Here is a 17198-nt window from a genome sequence, read left to right on the forward strand (position 1 = left end):
TCGCACCATAGGTAAAATTATCTCTAATATTTGGATAATATTATTATAGAATGACACATGCGGTGGTGAATAAAAGTTTGTAAAGATTCTCACTTTGTAAGTATTGAATAAGAGTTTGTAAAGATTCTCACTTTGTAAGTAGTACTCTCAAAAAAAATTAATAATTTCAAAAGAAAAAAAATAACTGTCGATACGTTATTGTTATAACCGATCCGGTAGATGGAGAGATAATTAACCTTCCAGCACATTACTAACGTGCCGGATAAAAATGGCAGCAATATGACGTGGATGGATTCCCTTTCTCTTCTTTGTGAGAATTTCCTTTCGCTCCCGTTTCTTCTTCGTCCCCCATTATTTCTCGAATACTTCCCACGCCAAACATTAGCTCGGGAATATTCCAAGAATGTTATTTAATACACTGGCGTAACTTAACGTGATTTTTGCGATTTTTTTTATCCAGAATAACATTCTTATCGTGTTATTATGATAATCGAATAATAACTTTAACTGAGAACTAGTGTAGCATAAAAAATACTGCTGAAAAAATGGAATTAAATGATTTTTATTCAATAATAATAGTAAATGGATTAATAACTTTACGGTTTTATAAATTGTGATAACTTTTATTTAAAATTCAAATTCTATCAACTATCTTCGGTCTAATCAGTAGCGAAGGGTGAAGGTTAGCTGTTAAGATTCTTCATAAATAGTGCACACTAAGCTTTGTCAGTCATACTTATTTATTTTCATTGGACTAAGAATACAATTTGCAGACGGTTCTGGTTAGTTTTTAAGTGAATTAAGCCCTGCCTAAACGAAACTCTAATAGTTTTGGTACATTTTGGGCGATATGAAAAAATTATGCACACTTTTTCATTCATAATTATTTGTTTTCGTTGTATAAAGAATACATATTACATAATATATAGTCGGTTTTCATTAAGCCCTGCCAAACCAAACTATAATGGATAAAAAATATTATTCTATCTATCAATTAATATCCAAAGATATGTATGATTTATTTGCATAACTGTAGGTATTTTCTAAATAGACAAGTATTTTTTGACTATTATCTATTATGGCTTGGTTTTTGCAGGGTTTAATTGAATTTTAAAAACTAACCAACACCATCTGTAAATTGTAGTCTTATTAAAATGAATACAAATACGTATGACTAACAAAATTTAATGTGCACTATTTATTACGGATCTAAACAGCCTACCTTCACCATTCGCTACTGCGGTCGATAGTATTCATATTGTTATAAATAACAAAAAGTGAATTGGCTTTTAAAAATATAATACTAGTAAAAAGCCTGTACTTTACTAATTTTCGTCAATCGGACTTAATATACACTACATTAGAAGTATACATAATATATTATGTAACTAATGAAATGCATGGCTAAAATATTTTTGTTTAACATTTAATTAAGTTATATTAATTGGATCGACTGACGTCAACAATCTTTTATGTGTCAAATAAAGTGGGAGTATGAAGAGTGAAGGTAATTATTTTAATTGATTTTTTTAGGATTAATTATTTTAAGCCATTTGCCCAACTATTGATTCATTCCAATATGTCAAACAAATTTATAAAAATAAACAATATGCCTTTTTGACAGTCGTGAGATCGAATTTACAATTCACGGATTTAGAGACAAGTCATCTACTGATTCATTCAGTACGCTTATTGTAAGTCGTAATAATTAGAAGTATTCAGTATAATATGTTGTCCGCATTTTTTTTATTTTAATGTATATTATAATATGTTGATGATTCTTTATTATTGGTTAAAAATATTGAATATTAACCATTTTTGTACTGTTTACACACCATAATTTACTTTTAAGTATTGAATCGTGATGGTGGATAATGTTAATACAGACGCTTACTATTTAATTAAAATCGTCCTAAGTTAAAAACTCAAATATTCGTTTGAAGTAAATTTTAATAAAGTAAAGTATAAATCAGCATTATTGATGTGTAAACTATAGAGAATTCCAAAAAATAGAGTAGCAACATACTATTTTATATAAAAAAAAGAATCTATGCTAGACAGTTTCTCAAGTATATTAGGTCGATGACCAGAATAAAATACATAATGAAAAACTACGGATGAATATTAGAAACGCAGTACTCGGACCCGGGATCCATGGCTCTAGAGACAGGCATTGACTAGGCGTAGAATTATGTAAATATAATACAATACTTATAACTATTATACATTAAAGATTTTTTTCCTACATATTTTATTAAATCTCACAAGCTCTAATATAGAGATATAAAACAATTACCGTGATGCATATGATGCATAAAAATTGTTAATTGATGTCTCATTTTTGTGAAATATCCAAAATAAATGAGCAACTGGAATAGAAAATTCAAGGGGAAAAAATGACGAACTCGATAAATGTATATTTATTTAGATACTTTTGGTACAATTTACCGTGACCCTTTCTTTATATTATTATCGGACTCACAAAATGGGAAACGCTATTTTGAAAAGTAACTTTTTAGTATCATAAAAACAATATTTTCTTAAGCTATTTAAGTTTTTATATTATATACCTACGAAATGTTATTTTATTACATATTACGTTAATACATTTTTCTACAGTAAACAGACATGAAAAATATTAAATTTGTCTCAAAACTGAGTTACGTACACAATATCGAGTGAACAACTTACGAATAGTTGAAGAATGATATTTTCAGACTAAAAGCAATTTCAGGCTCAATATGTGGTATCAGTAAATCATGAAATATGTATAAGCTTTTTGGTGTGTTATTTGTTTGTTCTGTCATACTGTGCCAAGAAATAGACACTTTTGGAAAATTTGGACGGCTTAGTTATTTATTTAGTACAAAATTGAAACAGAATATAAGAATATATTTAGCGTGGATGTAATGTTTTCAATCTGAAATACACCTACGGGGTAAATTCAATGTTTTATAACGTATCGTCACTCGTGCAAACTTGTTTTAAGATATACCTAATTAATGAGGCTTAATTGGATCGAAATAAATTTTCTTTGAAATCTGAATACACACGTAATATGCAAAGTATAAATAAATTAACATAATGTCACAATTTATACAAACATTACAATAATTATTGTAGAAGTAATTTAAACCAAATGTCCCTTACCGGAACATATGTAAAATTGGGATAAAACTAGTGCTGTATATTTTCTTATATTCCGGTTGGGCCAATTATGGTCTCCCTAATACCAATATTTTCCTCCTACCTATAAAACAAATTATTGTTGAAAGTCCAGGCGCAACTCAGTTACGGGTCATCAGTTGACCGTAATTGATAAACAAGCATTTATTCGTAGACTACGACCATCGTCTGACCGTCGTCCAAGCGATAATTCAATTCGAGTCTCATTAAGAACTCAGTCAATTAGACTGACTATCAAGCAGTGCTACCGGCACAGGTGTCTTATACAAAGTTGTTATCATCATTCATATTTATAAGTGTTTACCGTGCGAGTAATAACCAGAACCATTTTGCTTACTAGTGCGTAAGTGCATGACCCGAGACCTGCTCCAGCCATAAAGTCGAACAACATCAATGTTAGTGCCTGGATCGACTTCTGTTTAAACCGCCCTCTACCACCACCCCCAGATTCGGAACCCACAATCATTCCAAATAACAGTCCACTATAAAGCACAGCCATATTCCAAATATCTTTTATTTAAATAATTAGGTCAATAATATAATCAATATTTATTTTTGACTGTAATTGTATACCTACCATTTATAAGAACATATAATATTTGTGAACTTTTTCATCAAAAACAGTTTGAAATATTGCAAAATTTTCCAATCAGTTATTATTTTAACTTGAATGTGGATGCTAGGGATTTTCATTAATTTCTTTTAACTGATTGCTTTACCTTTTTGGTAGTTGATTTGATTAAAATTGTTGTAAGTATTATAATAGTGATAAATATAGTGAAAATAGTGAAAAAAATGATCATAATAATGCTCAAAAAGCAATCTTAAAACTGTATGTATTATAATATTTATATAAAATTGTATAAATAATCATTATGACACCTCCTTTCAGCACTCTTTTAAGAGAAAGCAAGTATATGAGCGGGGCAAGTAAAAATAATGAGACAAACATGTTTTATCAATATGAAAAAAAAACGTGATTTGGACCAATTTTCGTCTGCATCTTAACTTGAATTATTAAATACAGTTATTATCATAATATTATAAAAAGAAATAAGACTAAAATAGTTTTATATGACAATACATTATCAAGAAGGTATGCTACACAGCAATAATGGACTGTCTTTAGCCGTCGAGGATAATCCTGGATACTAGACTAGACGATCCTGGGTAAAATGGTAGGCCTATAATCAGGTGATTGAAAAGTTTTAACAAATATACTAGAGCAACTGATATAAGCATCTGAACGACACTGGCCTAAGTTAGGTAGATATTGGAAGTTCTAAAAAGAGGCTCGGATCCACCTTTAGTTTGTGACCTACTTATGATGATGATATTTTAGCTTTTAGTTGAAACCCGCATAATATTCGAACACAAGAAAAAAAACAGTCACCAGAGGCTAAGTAAAAGAAAATAATAATAAGATAAATTGTAGATACGATCTAAGGCTTAAGCCAATAATAGTTTACCGTTACCAAGTGCAATGGCATGATGATATAAATGTACATATATTATTACCAAGTATATAAAAGAATTTCTAGATAAATACTAAAACCATTACCTAGTAAAACAATGAAATTTGTATGTAATGGAACTATTCTAGAAAAGCCTATATAACTAAAATCAAGGCAGTTATAATATAAAGTTACGTATAATAGATCATGGGTACTTTTTATTACTAAAATTATATTTATTTATCATTAAGGGCTGAATTTTAAGGGATGCACTGAAGCCATCTAGTGTATCTTGGGTACTATTGTGTGATTTTATCTGTATAATATATTTTTTTTTCTGTAATTTTGTTTTGCTAAATAATATTTATTTTGAAAATAACCTCAGAGAAAGTTTTAGCTTAAACATGTTAATAATGATGAACGCTTTACAGTCTATTTCATATTATAACAGCATTAAATAACATATCGAATTTCCGGTTCGCGCCTTCGCCAGGCGTCACCACTTCCGCCGCTCTGATATTATTATTAACGGGGGAAACCTTCAGACATGCACCGTTTGCTTTCAATTCTCAAAGTGTCTGTTTGTTTTCAATTTGCAAAGTGTTTTTATATTGCGGCGTTTGTCTGTTTGTGATTTGGCGGGAGACTAGGCCGCGCCCACCATTTTGTTTAAAAATGCCAGACGCCGCCATTTCGTGATCGAGTTAGATATCTTATGGATGCCGTAATATACAAAACATAGATAAAGTTTTGTGGTCAATTTAAATTTACGATTTATTTTAAAGAAATAAAATTGCTCTTCAGATAAATTGTTTTTTTTTTCTTTTTGCAGTGTTGGGATTAGTGTAGAAACTTATTTTTATTTAATGGCCGCAAAAGTACTTATAATTAATAATTTATATCTGATTTAAGAGTTACCTTTCGACGTATTATTCAGTCATTATATAAATATTTGAATTTAGAAAGAAAAAAGGGCGTAACCCTCAGTTTTTTCAAAAGAGGTTTTATTGCATAATAATATTATTATACACAACTAAATACGCGTTGTGTCCAAAGAATGTAAGCTGCAAATTCCGTTGTATTATCTAAATTTAGCTAGATTTAAAAAAAAAAAAGAAGAAAGTGACAGGAAAAACGACTTAACCATGATTTTTGTTGGTTTTTTTTTTAAATTAGGTAACTCAATAATTAATATCAAGTTCGGGATATAAAAACCTAATTACTAATTATCATACACTTCAAGTTCAATGTCTATTTTGAATTTTAACTTTGAGCGAAAACCAAAACAAAAACGTTTTTGTGCCTCCTGTAAAATTTAATTAGTGTGGATCATGCCTTTTTTCCTTTCCACAATCAAATACAACTCACACTGATCACACTTTCACGTGGAGTATATATAATTATAATATACCATAATATTAAAACATTGCCTCAGTATTTTGCAAAAGTTATGTTTATTAGTAAGATTTGTTTTCATTTAAATACCTAGTTTACAAAACTCGGGTTGCTGAAAACAATAATAATAATAAATTAGTGAAAAATATTAATAAATCAATAAATCACCGAAAAGTTTAATTTTTTATTTGTCACAAAAATTAATTCAGTAAGTAGCTGGTCAAAAATTTCAGATTTTTATTCTGATATTTCTTTAATAAATTTCACTAAAATAATATGAATAAAGATTATTTATAATAATGGCATGTTCCCACCAATATCACTCGTTACTTTACGGTCTTCATGATACCCCGTCGCAGGACGGATGTGATGTTTCATGATGCTGTGTATCGTGCGATTAACTTATGTGATGGCAGCATAAAGCTTGATTTATTTTTTATTAACTATATCATGTTTATGGACGTATTAAATAGTTTAAATGTATAATTGCATTTATCATTTTACTTTAATATCTACATAAGTACATACTTTCTTGTTATGTTGGTTGTTATTTGTAATTAAGTCATTTTTATAAATTGTATTTATCATGTATTATGGCGCATTGGCCAATCGCTTTAATGCCATAATACTCTTTCTTTAATAAATAAATATTAGGCTTCAAAAGAAGACAATTAACTACGTTTCAATAATCTGAAGTTGTATGCATTTTACAGTTTTCAAAGTTTTATAGTTTGTCCTTCATTAGACACATCCATAAGAGTTTATTATTCTTTGTGAATTGTGTGAAAATTTATGCATTATTTTATATTATAATATATAAGTAAATTTATAACTTATAAAAACTTCTTTTTGATAACATATTCATGGTGAATCTCATAATATAAGAAGGCAGTTATCTTTTTTATAGCACTTCATGATGTAATTCATATAATCAATTATATTTCGCATGACACACATATAATTTGATTTATTTAAAAAATGCAAGAAATTTAATATTGATAGTCCCTCGTGTCGAATGGAGTTAAATGAAAAAAACCCACAACCTCCAATAAATCGTGCATAGTCTCATTTCGGAATGTCACCAGCATTTCTAGCAGGAGTCGGCCTCTTTTTTTTCTTCGAGTGGAAACTTTGTGAAATTAGTAGTTGAAATTTAATCAACTATTCCGGAACGTTTTCGCCTTAATGCACTATCAAGACAGATAAGTTTGTATCTACTGTCTATAAAGACAATGATAAATTTAAAAGTTTTAGGCCACTGTGTATTTAAACTTTATTTTAAACAATACTTGTCGATAAGATATTTTGTGTTTTTTATCTTTCAGCTAAATAATCAATAATGAATCAGCGTTGCAAGCGAAATTGTCTCGACTATTAGTCGTTTCATGTTTTCATGGGTTTAGATAATGCATGACATATTTTTAGTATAAAACAAGTTTTGCTGATATAAAACTTATTTAAAAAAGTGATGAGAGGTGTGAAAGAAAGTGACTAGATAGCACGGCAGGCCATTAAAAAATATATTATAGCATAGTTTGTAAAAAAAATACAAATAAGTTCATATTAGTAAAATAAAATTAAAAAAACCTTTTGTTCATTTAATAATTTTTCAGTACTCAATCATTTCGAAGATAAATTATAGTAAAAATAACTCTTTTTACTTAATTTTAGTACTGGTTATAGAATAGGACTTTTTCATTCTTCAGACCGTGTTTGAGTAAAAATGTATTTAGTCGATTTTAATTATAGAAATAATAATATATGATCTTTAAATACTTTTCAAGAGATTAAACATTTACTTGATTTCTTATTAATTCGTACGAGTATAGTTCTTATAGGTACCTATTATAATAATTTATTTTCAATACTGTATGGTGGTACTAAAAAAGAAGTTATCTAATATGAAAAACAAACAGTTATTATTGTATAATGGTTTTTATATGTATTGAATACTAAGTAAAAAACTCATTTTATAAAAAGCTTTAAATCCATTTGATGCCATATTTTGGTCTAAATTTAAGTAAAACAGAACATTTATTTTAAGAAGTTAAAATTCGATGTGAAATATTTATATATATATATATTTTCATGTAAGCTTGCACGTAGTGAAGGTTGAATTAATAGAATATTGTTTTTTTTTTACGAAGAACTGATGTTAGCCACATGCTCAACCTACTTGATCCAAACTCTGGATCTAAAATATAATCATTAAAAAATAAGATGTGAATTTGCCAGACCCGTGACTAGCGCTGAGTGAATTATATACCTAATTAAATTTGATGTGACCATAAATTGACATTGCTCATCACAATTATTTTTTATTTAGTTTTATGTATTGGGAATTACATAATTATGTAATGCAAAAATTATAAATTGATTACTTTTAATAAGAGTCATCTTTCTTAAGTTTATATTACTTTCAGTTAGCTTACTCAGTATTTTGCCAGAATATTATCATTCATAGTTGTACCTATTTATTCCAAGCAAATGTCAATGGTAAACATAGCAGAGAACAATGATATTGTTAATGGACAACTCACTCAATACAGTAGCTAGCAAGTAAATTCGCACATAGCGACATTCGCACATGTATAGGTAGACGTCACGCAATTTCCGTTATACGATATCACGCATCGAGAATTTATAGCAATATCACCTTTATTGTAATGGCATTAGAACAGTGTTTCTAGTGTCAATGTGAATTTGAGCGAACCTGTTCGAACCAAACCATTCGGCTGACCCGACAAAAAAGTGAGTGTAATTTTTTTGTCATTGGCAGATGATAATACCGTATTGATTTTGTGGCTAAGATTATACGTGATTCGTATGAGTGCAGCTCCATAAAACTATTCCGGGTAGCATATGATATACCAAAGATCGCCGTGGGTATGGCCGACCTTCCTAAGGGCTAGCACGATAAAAAGAAGACATTCATAGTAGTTAACCTCATATGTGAAATATTTTGTTTTTATTATCTTTTTGATTATTTTCCTTGTAAATTTGCTTCGGCGCCAACTCTTGTCTCTCAAATTCAAACATGCCAACCCCTGAGGTCTACCTAAGATAAACTTTGCAATACACCCAGCATACATACAGCCATACCTACAGCTACTTTACAGAAAACAGAATATCCGGTATTCTGTTTTATGACTATTTCTTCCGGGGAGAGCATGGCCCGGGGATTGGATGGTTAAATAAATCACAAACGTATGGCATTGTTCACGAACAGTGAGATATTACGTGTGCTATGTTGCTTGATTTAGTACCAAAATTATTTTCGGCTACGTGAGACGATTAATTACTTTAGTTGTAATATACTATTTTTATTATTCGAAGAATAATTCACAAGATTATAAAATGTGACATTCTCTGTTCAATAGCAGAATTTTAAATCTTGTGAATTAATAAATATGTTGAATAACAAAAATGGTTTAATAAACTTTTAGCAAATGCAAGTACGTTATAATAAGAATTTGGAATGATCCTGAACCCAATCGGTAAGTAAGGTAATTTAATAATTTTATTTAAAATACAAAAGCCGATTGCCAATAAGTAGCGCAATTTAGAAAGCACTTCAGAGAGTATTATTAAAATCATTAAATAACTTCGTCGCAATAAAGTAATAGACGTATAGCTTAGTAGAGCACATGGGCGCGAATCCTGGGGGCGCAGGTTTGAATCTAGCTGGTTGTCGTATTTTTTTCATTTTTTTTTATTGTAGTTATATAACATATATATTAAAATGTAACTTGCCTAACAAGTATAATGGATGTACTTTGAGCCATGAATTATTTGGAGACTTGAATACAATTTATTTCTGACGAACTATTGTTTTTATTCATAATATAAAACAATCATGTTCAGAAGAAACTACATAATTTATGTAGACATAAAATAGTGTATTAAAAATGATTTATAAAGTTAAATTTAAAAATATAAAGAAAATCATAACTGCAATACAATTATTCAAAAATAACGTTTTGTTGAAAAATTGTATTATTGGTACAGAAAAGTAAATTCTCCATAATGATGCCGAGCATTTATGTTGTATGTAACCAATAGGTGTGAAACATAGATTTCACTTTCAAAGTTATTATTTTTTAAATCTGCTTTGTGTGTCAAATTGACTACATCCCGTCAGTATACCTTGATACTATATGATATTGTGTGTTAAATTTTGGTCTCACATTCCTTTTCTTTATGAGATTTTATATTATTGGGATTTAAAAAATCGTACTTATAAAATAACGTTATCAAACGAAATGAAATAATATAAATCTACTGATAAAATAAACGTAAAAGCTCAGTGTTTGTAAGTAGAACTGCAAAAGGAAACGAAAGCTATCTGAAAGCTCTTAACAACATCTTATTGATGCTTTGGTGGCAAATTGTGGCATCAGTCGTCGATGGCAACAGATTAAATGCACAATACAATTCGCGATCGTTCCTTATTCAATCAAATTGATGCCATAAAGCAACGTATTGCAGCACTGGGAATCGAAAATTGATTGTACAAGACTGGGAATATTGAGTATTTCATTTTTGTAATAAAAAATATTTATATCAACTTAGAAAATATTGTTATTTTTTGTTCATACTATTGACCCTTATTTCATTATATGTATTTTATTACCACGTTTTCATTAACTCGTATTCTTGTTTGTCCGGTATAGATTTTTTCTTTTGCAGTAAAAATTTTTTCTTGTTTGTCCAAGATTTTTAACTAATTTCCTAACTAGGCTAGATATTTAAAACCTTTAGAATATATCAGAACTGATCAGCATTTTTTTAAATACTTTTAGCCATCTTTAAGCAGAATTGAATTCATTTTCAGTTAATTCTATTTTGTTTTTGTATGTTTCGGAAAAAAATCGTTAAAAGTAATATTTACTACTCACTATTATTGGTTGTTAAGTGGGTCCTAGAAACAAAATTACTAATATACACGTGCGTTACTATGGAAATCAATATGAAATGTCAAAATGACATTTCTGTATTCCATAATATTTATTCAGTATTTCTATGAAGTACAATACAAAGTTTTTATTAATACAAGTTTATATGATTCAACAGAAAATTTAAAAACATGGTATATAAAAAGTTCTTTTTATGTTGTAATTATTGTTTTATATTCACAAAAAACTATGTATAATTGTTTGAACCAATGATATTTAAAGTGAGCATCGTGGGGTATCCTAGGATATTTATAGAATATTGTGAAAGAATTTTGTTCACTTATGGCGCCGTCAGTCGAAAAACTTTGAGAACCACTGGTTTATAATATTTTTTTTAAATCCATATAATATCATAATTTAGAAATAGTACGAAGAATTTAACGTTTTTCATGGCGTGTGATATCGAAAGTAATTAAAGTATTGTGGAAAATGCATTGAATATGAATTCTGAAAGTTATAGTCATTTGAAACGTGGTCTACGTACATCTTGGCGGTAGATTGTCAGACATCAAAATCTTTTTTTTTCAAAGCCTTACTTGACTACTCTGAAGTGGTTAAGACTGCCTTTTTATTGAAATATGAAAACATGGATATACCAACCATATATGCTGGCGATTTTAACGTGAGCACCAATAACAACTATTGCGTTGAATACAGGGACCAACATTTTATGCTTCACTGTATTTTGCATAGATACCATTTACCACTGATTATATATTATTATATAGATCTACGTCTCGCAGCCATACGTGAGCACCGGAAGCACACATTGGTTGAACACCCTACGCTTAATACATAATGGTAGGTCATTCTTGAAGATACTATACAGACGTCCGAAAACACTCCATCCCAGCTTTGTTCTGCAAGCAATTTCATTGTGCATGCTTCCGTCTATGGGCACCTGCTGCCCGAGATAGACGTAGCTGCTGACTTGCTCGAGTTGGGTGCCATTAATCCCCTAATGTCCTCAACACGAGAGATGTCCAAATACTAAGAGTCGCATAGCGAGGCATAGAGAGGTGTATGTTGGGCATCACGCGAAAGAACCGTAAGAGAAACGAATGGATTAGGAAGCAGACAGGGGTACGCGATGTAATAGACGTTGCCAAACAGCTGAAATGAAGATGAGCGGGGCACATTGCTCGCTGAAAGGACGGCCGCTGGACAAATGCCGTCATCCAATGGTACCCAAGGGGCACGAAACGGCCACAGGGTCGCCCTAAAAGCCGCTGGATTGACGAACTGATAAAGTTCGGCGGAAATACGTGGCAGCGAACGACACAGGACCGAGAGGGTTGGAAAAAGCTTGGAGAGGCCTTCACCCAGCTATGATGATATAGATCTAACATTATTTTTCTAAGAAATGTCAACGTAGTTACTATTATCTTTCCATCGTACTTCTCATACAACAAACGCCTGTACTAAATAAAATGAAGCAGGCTTTATAGTTTACTATACTATATTACTATCATATCATTTTTCAACCCCTATCCCCAAGATGTATTCTACATTCAAATAACTGCATTTCTTCGTGATACGAGCTACCACCAATTATTTTTGTTTGAAATTAGAATAGTTATAAAAAAACAATTTTATTATATAAACTACTATTAATTGTTGCTTCTGGGGCGACAGTGTCAGTATGATTCCTAATTGGCTGAAAACCATTATAGTGAAATGAGAATTTTGATTATATCCTTTCAAAAATAAGTAAGTGGATATATTTTATTTAAGATACTTACAATTAAAAATGACACTCTGCTATTCATTTCGATATAAAATTTCATCACTTTTATATATAAAAACACATAAGTACCTAGTTTAGTACTGCAACTATTCAAAATGACCAAATAGAATCCTAAGTACATTTCTACTGTTAATTTTCTAATTTAAAATATCTGAAACATTTTATTTTCAAATAAATAATTCGTGAAAAACTTTTTAGACAAAGATAGTTCCATTTTAATTATATTTGAATGATTTCCCGCCATCATTGAATCGGTCTGATGGTTTAAACCAATATTCCTTCGTAGAATTTTTATCATGCTGATAATAACCCTATAATAATATAATATATTCAGTGGTAGTTAGGTATCTATATTATCAAGATGTTTTAGAATATACTTAATAATAAAATAACTAACCTGCAAGTGGATGACGTCACTATCAGCCAGCATAGCAGGTACAGTGAAAGTTCCTTCTCCTTGTGATATTTCTATATCTTGACTATAGATGGAAGTTGTGTTATCATACACCTTCACTCGCACTCGAACAGACTTCTCAGTGCTGACAGCTTCCACCTGGAAAGAAAATTATCATTAGTAAATATAATATATTTTATATATTTTGTAGACATCATTAATAATTAATAGTATATTATAAAATTACGTAATTTTGAAAACACTCAACTACATCCAAGAAAAAATTCCTAGAAGAATAATCCTAGAAGAAACACCGGGTGGCACTCGAATCTATATCCATTGGATTTTGGATAATGCGCTTTAAAAAATTGAGCCTAATTACGACGAAATTAACAAGTAGTGTATACAAATGAAGCACTTAGTAAATTGTGTAAATATTGTGTGATAGTCGTTGAATAAAAATAGTTATCAATATGAACATGAATCAAAAGAAGCGAAATAATTACAAGATAAAACGAACTTTTTATATACAACGTTTTTAAATTTTCTGTCATGTAAATCATATAAACTTGACTTGACTAGCTTAAACGATCAAACAAAATGTATTTGACATGTCATATTGATTTCCATAGTAACGCACGTATATATTAATAATTTAGTTGCTAGGACCCCAGACCCCTAGCAAACAATAATGGTGTCGAAATAACTTTTCATATAAAACAGAATTAACTGAAAATGAATTCAATTCTACTTAAAGTGGCTAAAGGTATTTAAAAAATGCATTGGCATCATGTTCTGATATATTCTAAAAGTTTCAAATATCTAGCTCGTCGGGAATTTAGTTAAAAATCGATTGCAAGATTTGAACCGGACAAATAATAATACGAGCTAAGAAAAACGTTGTAAAATTCTTGTCGTTATAGTGTTTTAGTGTCATTAACTACAGTAATGTATCGTTAAGCAGTGTTACACATGATTTGACATTTAAGCATTCTGATATTAACTTATTAAATTATAAGCAATCCAGATTAGTTAAAATATTAAACAATAATATAAAAATATTACTTATTCCACGTAATTATACAACTATCACAGCCAATATATTTCACGTAAATAAAAATGTTGTATTGATATAAAAATAATGTTCACATATTATGTACACCTACAAAATAATTCAATTATAACAAGCTATCAATTTTCTTTACTATTACTTAGAGTTGGAATGAAATAACAAAACAATTACTATACTTGTCTTGTTTTATATATTTTCTTTATTATTTGATTATAATTATTAATGTAATTCATGTGTGTGCTATGAGAAGAGTTAGGGCTTGGTATATTATTGTAAATATGAAACAGTTACTATAAATAAAAATAATACGTGTTTTGTTATTTATGTTAAGATAAAAAAATATTGGTTAAATATTCAATTAAATTTACGTCGATTTCCAAAATTAAATGTTTAAATAGATAGTACACAAGTTAAAATATATAAACCAGCTCCGATGTGTACTTCGTAATATTATTTAAGTAATAATTAGTATTGTATATTCTAATGTTAAAATAATAAATAGTCTGTCTTACATCAATAAAAAACACTTAACGGCCCACGTGCTCGTCGTAGGTCAAAATTGAGTTTTTATCGTATTTTCAAACCATGATCCTGGACACTCCTGAAACGTTGTAGATAATCTATTTATATAATTTTGAAGCCTTATTATCCTTTATAGTTATTCCCTCCCTCTCCCTACTTTTATTATAGTTTGTCAATTTATGGCTACGGCCGTATGTTGTAGCTTAACCACTGGGAAATGCCAAAAGAAATGGCGTATTTCAAAAAAACACTACCTTATTCATAGGTCAATAATTATTATTAAGCAATCATTATTCATAAGATTTTTATCACACTTGAATGGTCAAAAACATAGCTTATAATAAATATCTTTAAAATCATCTTCAAATGTGTTAATCTTGCCGATTTTTTGAATAATAAAATGCCTAATTCTTGTCAAATTTGGGATCAAAGAGATTATCAATATAATTTTTTATCGTGAATATTTTACAAAAATTATCTCGTAATAAATTTTACTAATGGTTTTATAAATGCGTTTAAAAATTAATAAATGTAAAAAATCTTAACACCACTGCACAGTTATGTACCGAAATATGACTATATTCTAAAACATTAGAGCGAGAGGTTTAAAAGAATACTATTTTATGTAACAAAAATACTTTATGCAGTCATCAAATGTTTAAAATAACTATAAAAGATAATTACGCTTCAAAATTATATAAACAGATTATCTACAACGTTTAAGAAGTGTCCAGGATCATGGTTTGAAAATACAATAAAAACTCAATTTTGACCTTCGACGAGCATGTCCCCCCTTTTAATTAATGACATCTTCAAAGACGTTATAGAATAATAAAATATTATGTTTAAAGGCTTGTTTACATAGGCTTAGTGCTAATCATTTAAGTAATCACTACTCGCACTAACACCGCCACGTATAAAGAGGCCAAATTAGTAGTACGCTTTAGTATTTGACCTGTTACTTATGTAAACAAGTAGTACCGAATTGTGTATAATTATGTATTATCAGTAAATTACCTCATTAGCTGATTTCCTATTGGTGGTTTTACAAAGTACCTGAATACGCATAAAGAAAACTTAAATCGATTAGAATTTCCTATATTGATTTTCGTTGGGTCATGGCAGCGCCATCTTTAGATTAATAAAGCCTGAGCAAATCTTTTTACACATGCAATGAGTGGTCTACTGTTTAGCTGTCAAAATCAGATCCCAGATTGCTTGACATATTGATTCGCCATTTCTCGTTTCAAATTGTAATATAAAAAAATCTCAAATCAAATATATAATAAATTATAAATACTATACATTCCTGTTATTCATTAGCTGTCAAAGTCAGACTAGTCCTTCACACAACAACCGGTAGTAATCTCGATTTCCACAAAATATGTAGCATTGATCTATACATTACATTATTGTAGAATGTGTGTTAATGCTAGTGTATTATTTATAATGTAACTCATCTATCCAAATCAAACCATTCCCTGTTTGAACACGATAGACGTTTCAGTGTGAGCACTCTATAGAACAATGACAGGCAATGACAGGTCATCTATAAATAACAACGGGAGGGGTGAAAAAGGTAGGACCAGTCGTTGTGAATGTTTCCACTTTCTACTTGAGTTGGCAATGGTCATGGCCATAAAAAATAAAATATAAATACATGATAAAACTAGATGAAATTTTAATTTTGTGAATATTTTTTGTTATGAAAAAAATTAATGAAGTAGGTAGGTAAGTATCTTTTTTTTCATTAAAAGATGGTTTCCTTTTTCTTTCAAAATAAAAGTTATCTACAAATAGATTCCAAGCCAAGTAATAATATGTAAAAGGAAAAAAAAATGTCCAAAGAAGCCACGCAGAGTCATAATAACGAAGCACATTAGTAGCAGTGCTCGAAATGGAAAATTTCACGAACAGGAACGCTCTATAATTTTCCGAAAAAACGGTATGCTTAATTTTTTTCTTTACATACGTACGTACGTTGGATGTATAAATGCAACAATAAACTTTGAACTTCTTACGCGGATGTATATTGAGCAAGTGGGCAAGGATTGTCAGCGCCGCAGGCGAAAGAACCTCGTCTCAACAAAGTATACCGTCAAGAATTGTATTATTCTTTACTCTTACTTTATCTACCACCCATAATCAGCAGGCATGTTACTTCTACCACCACTCGTCACTGCTTATAACTTATATTACTGTCTCATTTGGGATAGTACAGTTTGTTAAAATTAAACTTAAAAAACAACATATCCACATACCTACCATAAAGATTCAAATTAAAAATTAATTTACATATAACAAATTTTACAGATTATAGATTCAAGACGAGCACAGAATATTTAAAAAAAAATTAAAGAAATAGTATTAAAATAGTGTTTAAAAATAAAGAAATAGATGCAGCAACTATTAGAAAAAATAGTAAGTACCTATACAGAGACGAGTAAATACAAAATTTATACAGTACATATCT

At 29.6% G+C, this 17198-nt stretch overlaps 1 protein-coding gene across 1 annotated transcript in view; it reads right to left on the reverse strand.

The window, feature by feature from the left end:
• The window catches only part of LOC147073442 (C3 and PZP-like alpha-2-macroglobulin domain-containing protein 8), a 652526-nt gene that overhangs the window by 273650 nt on the left and 361678 nt on the right, over positions 1 to 17198 (reverse strand). Inside the window, exon 8 of the mRNA XM_085945649.1 lies at positions 13135 to 13290. Coding sequence (XP_085801775.1) covers positions 13135 to 13290 — 156 coding nt within the window. The remainder of the gene's footprint in view (positions 1 to 13134; positions 13291 to 17198) is intronic.

Source organism: Rhyacophila brunnea, unplaced genomic scaffold, assembly GCF_057557595.1.
Source record: "Rhyacophila brunnea isolate RB1 unplaced genomic scaffold, BYU_Rbru_1.0 scaffold_18, whole genome shotgun sequence".
NCBI lineage: Eukaryota > Metazoa > Arthropoda > Insecta > Trichoptera > Rhyacophilidae > Rhyacophila > Rhyacophila brunnea.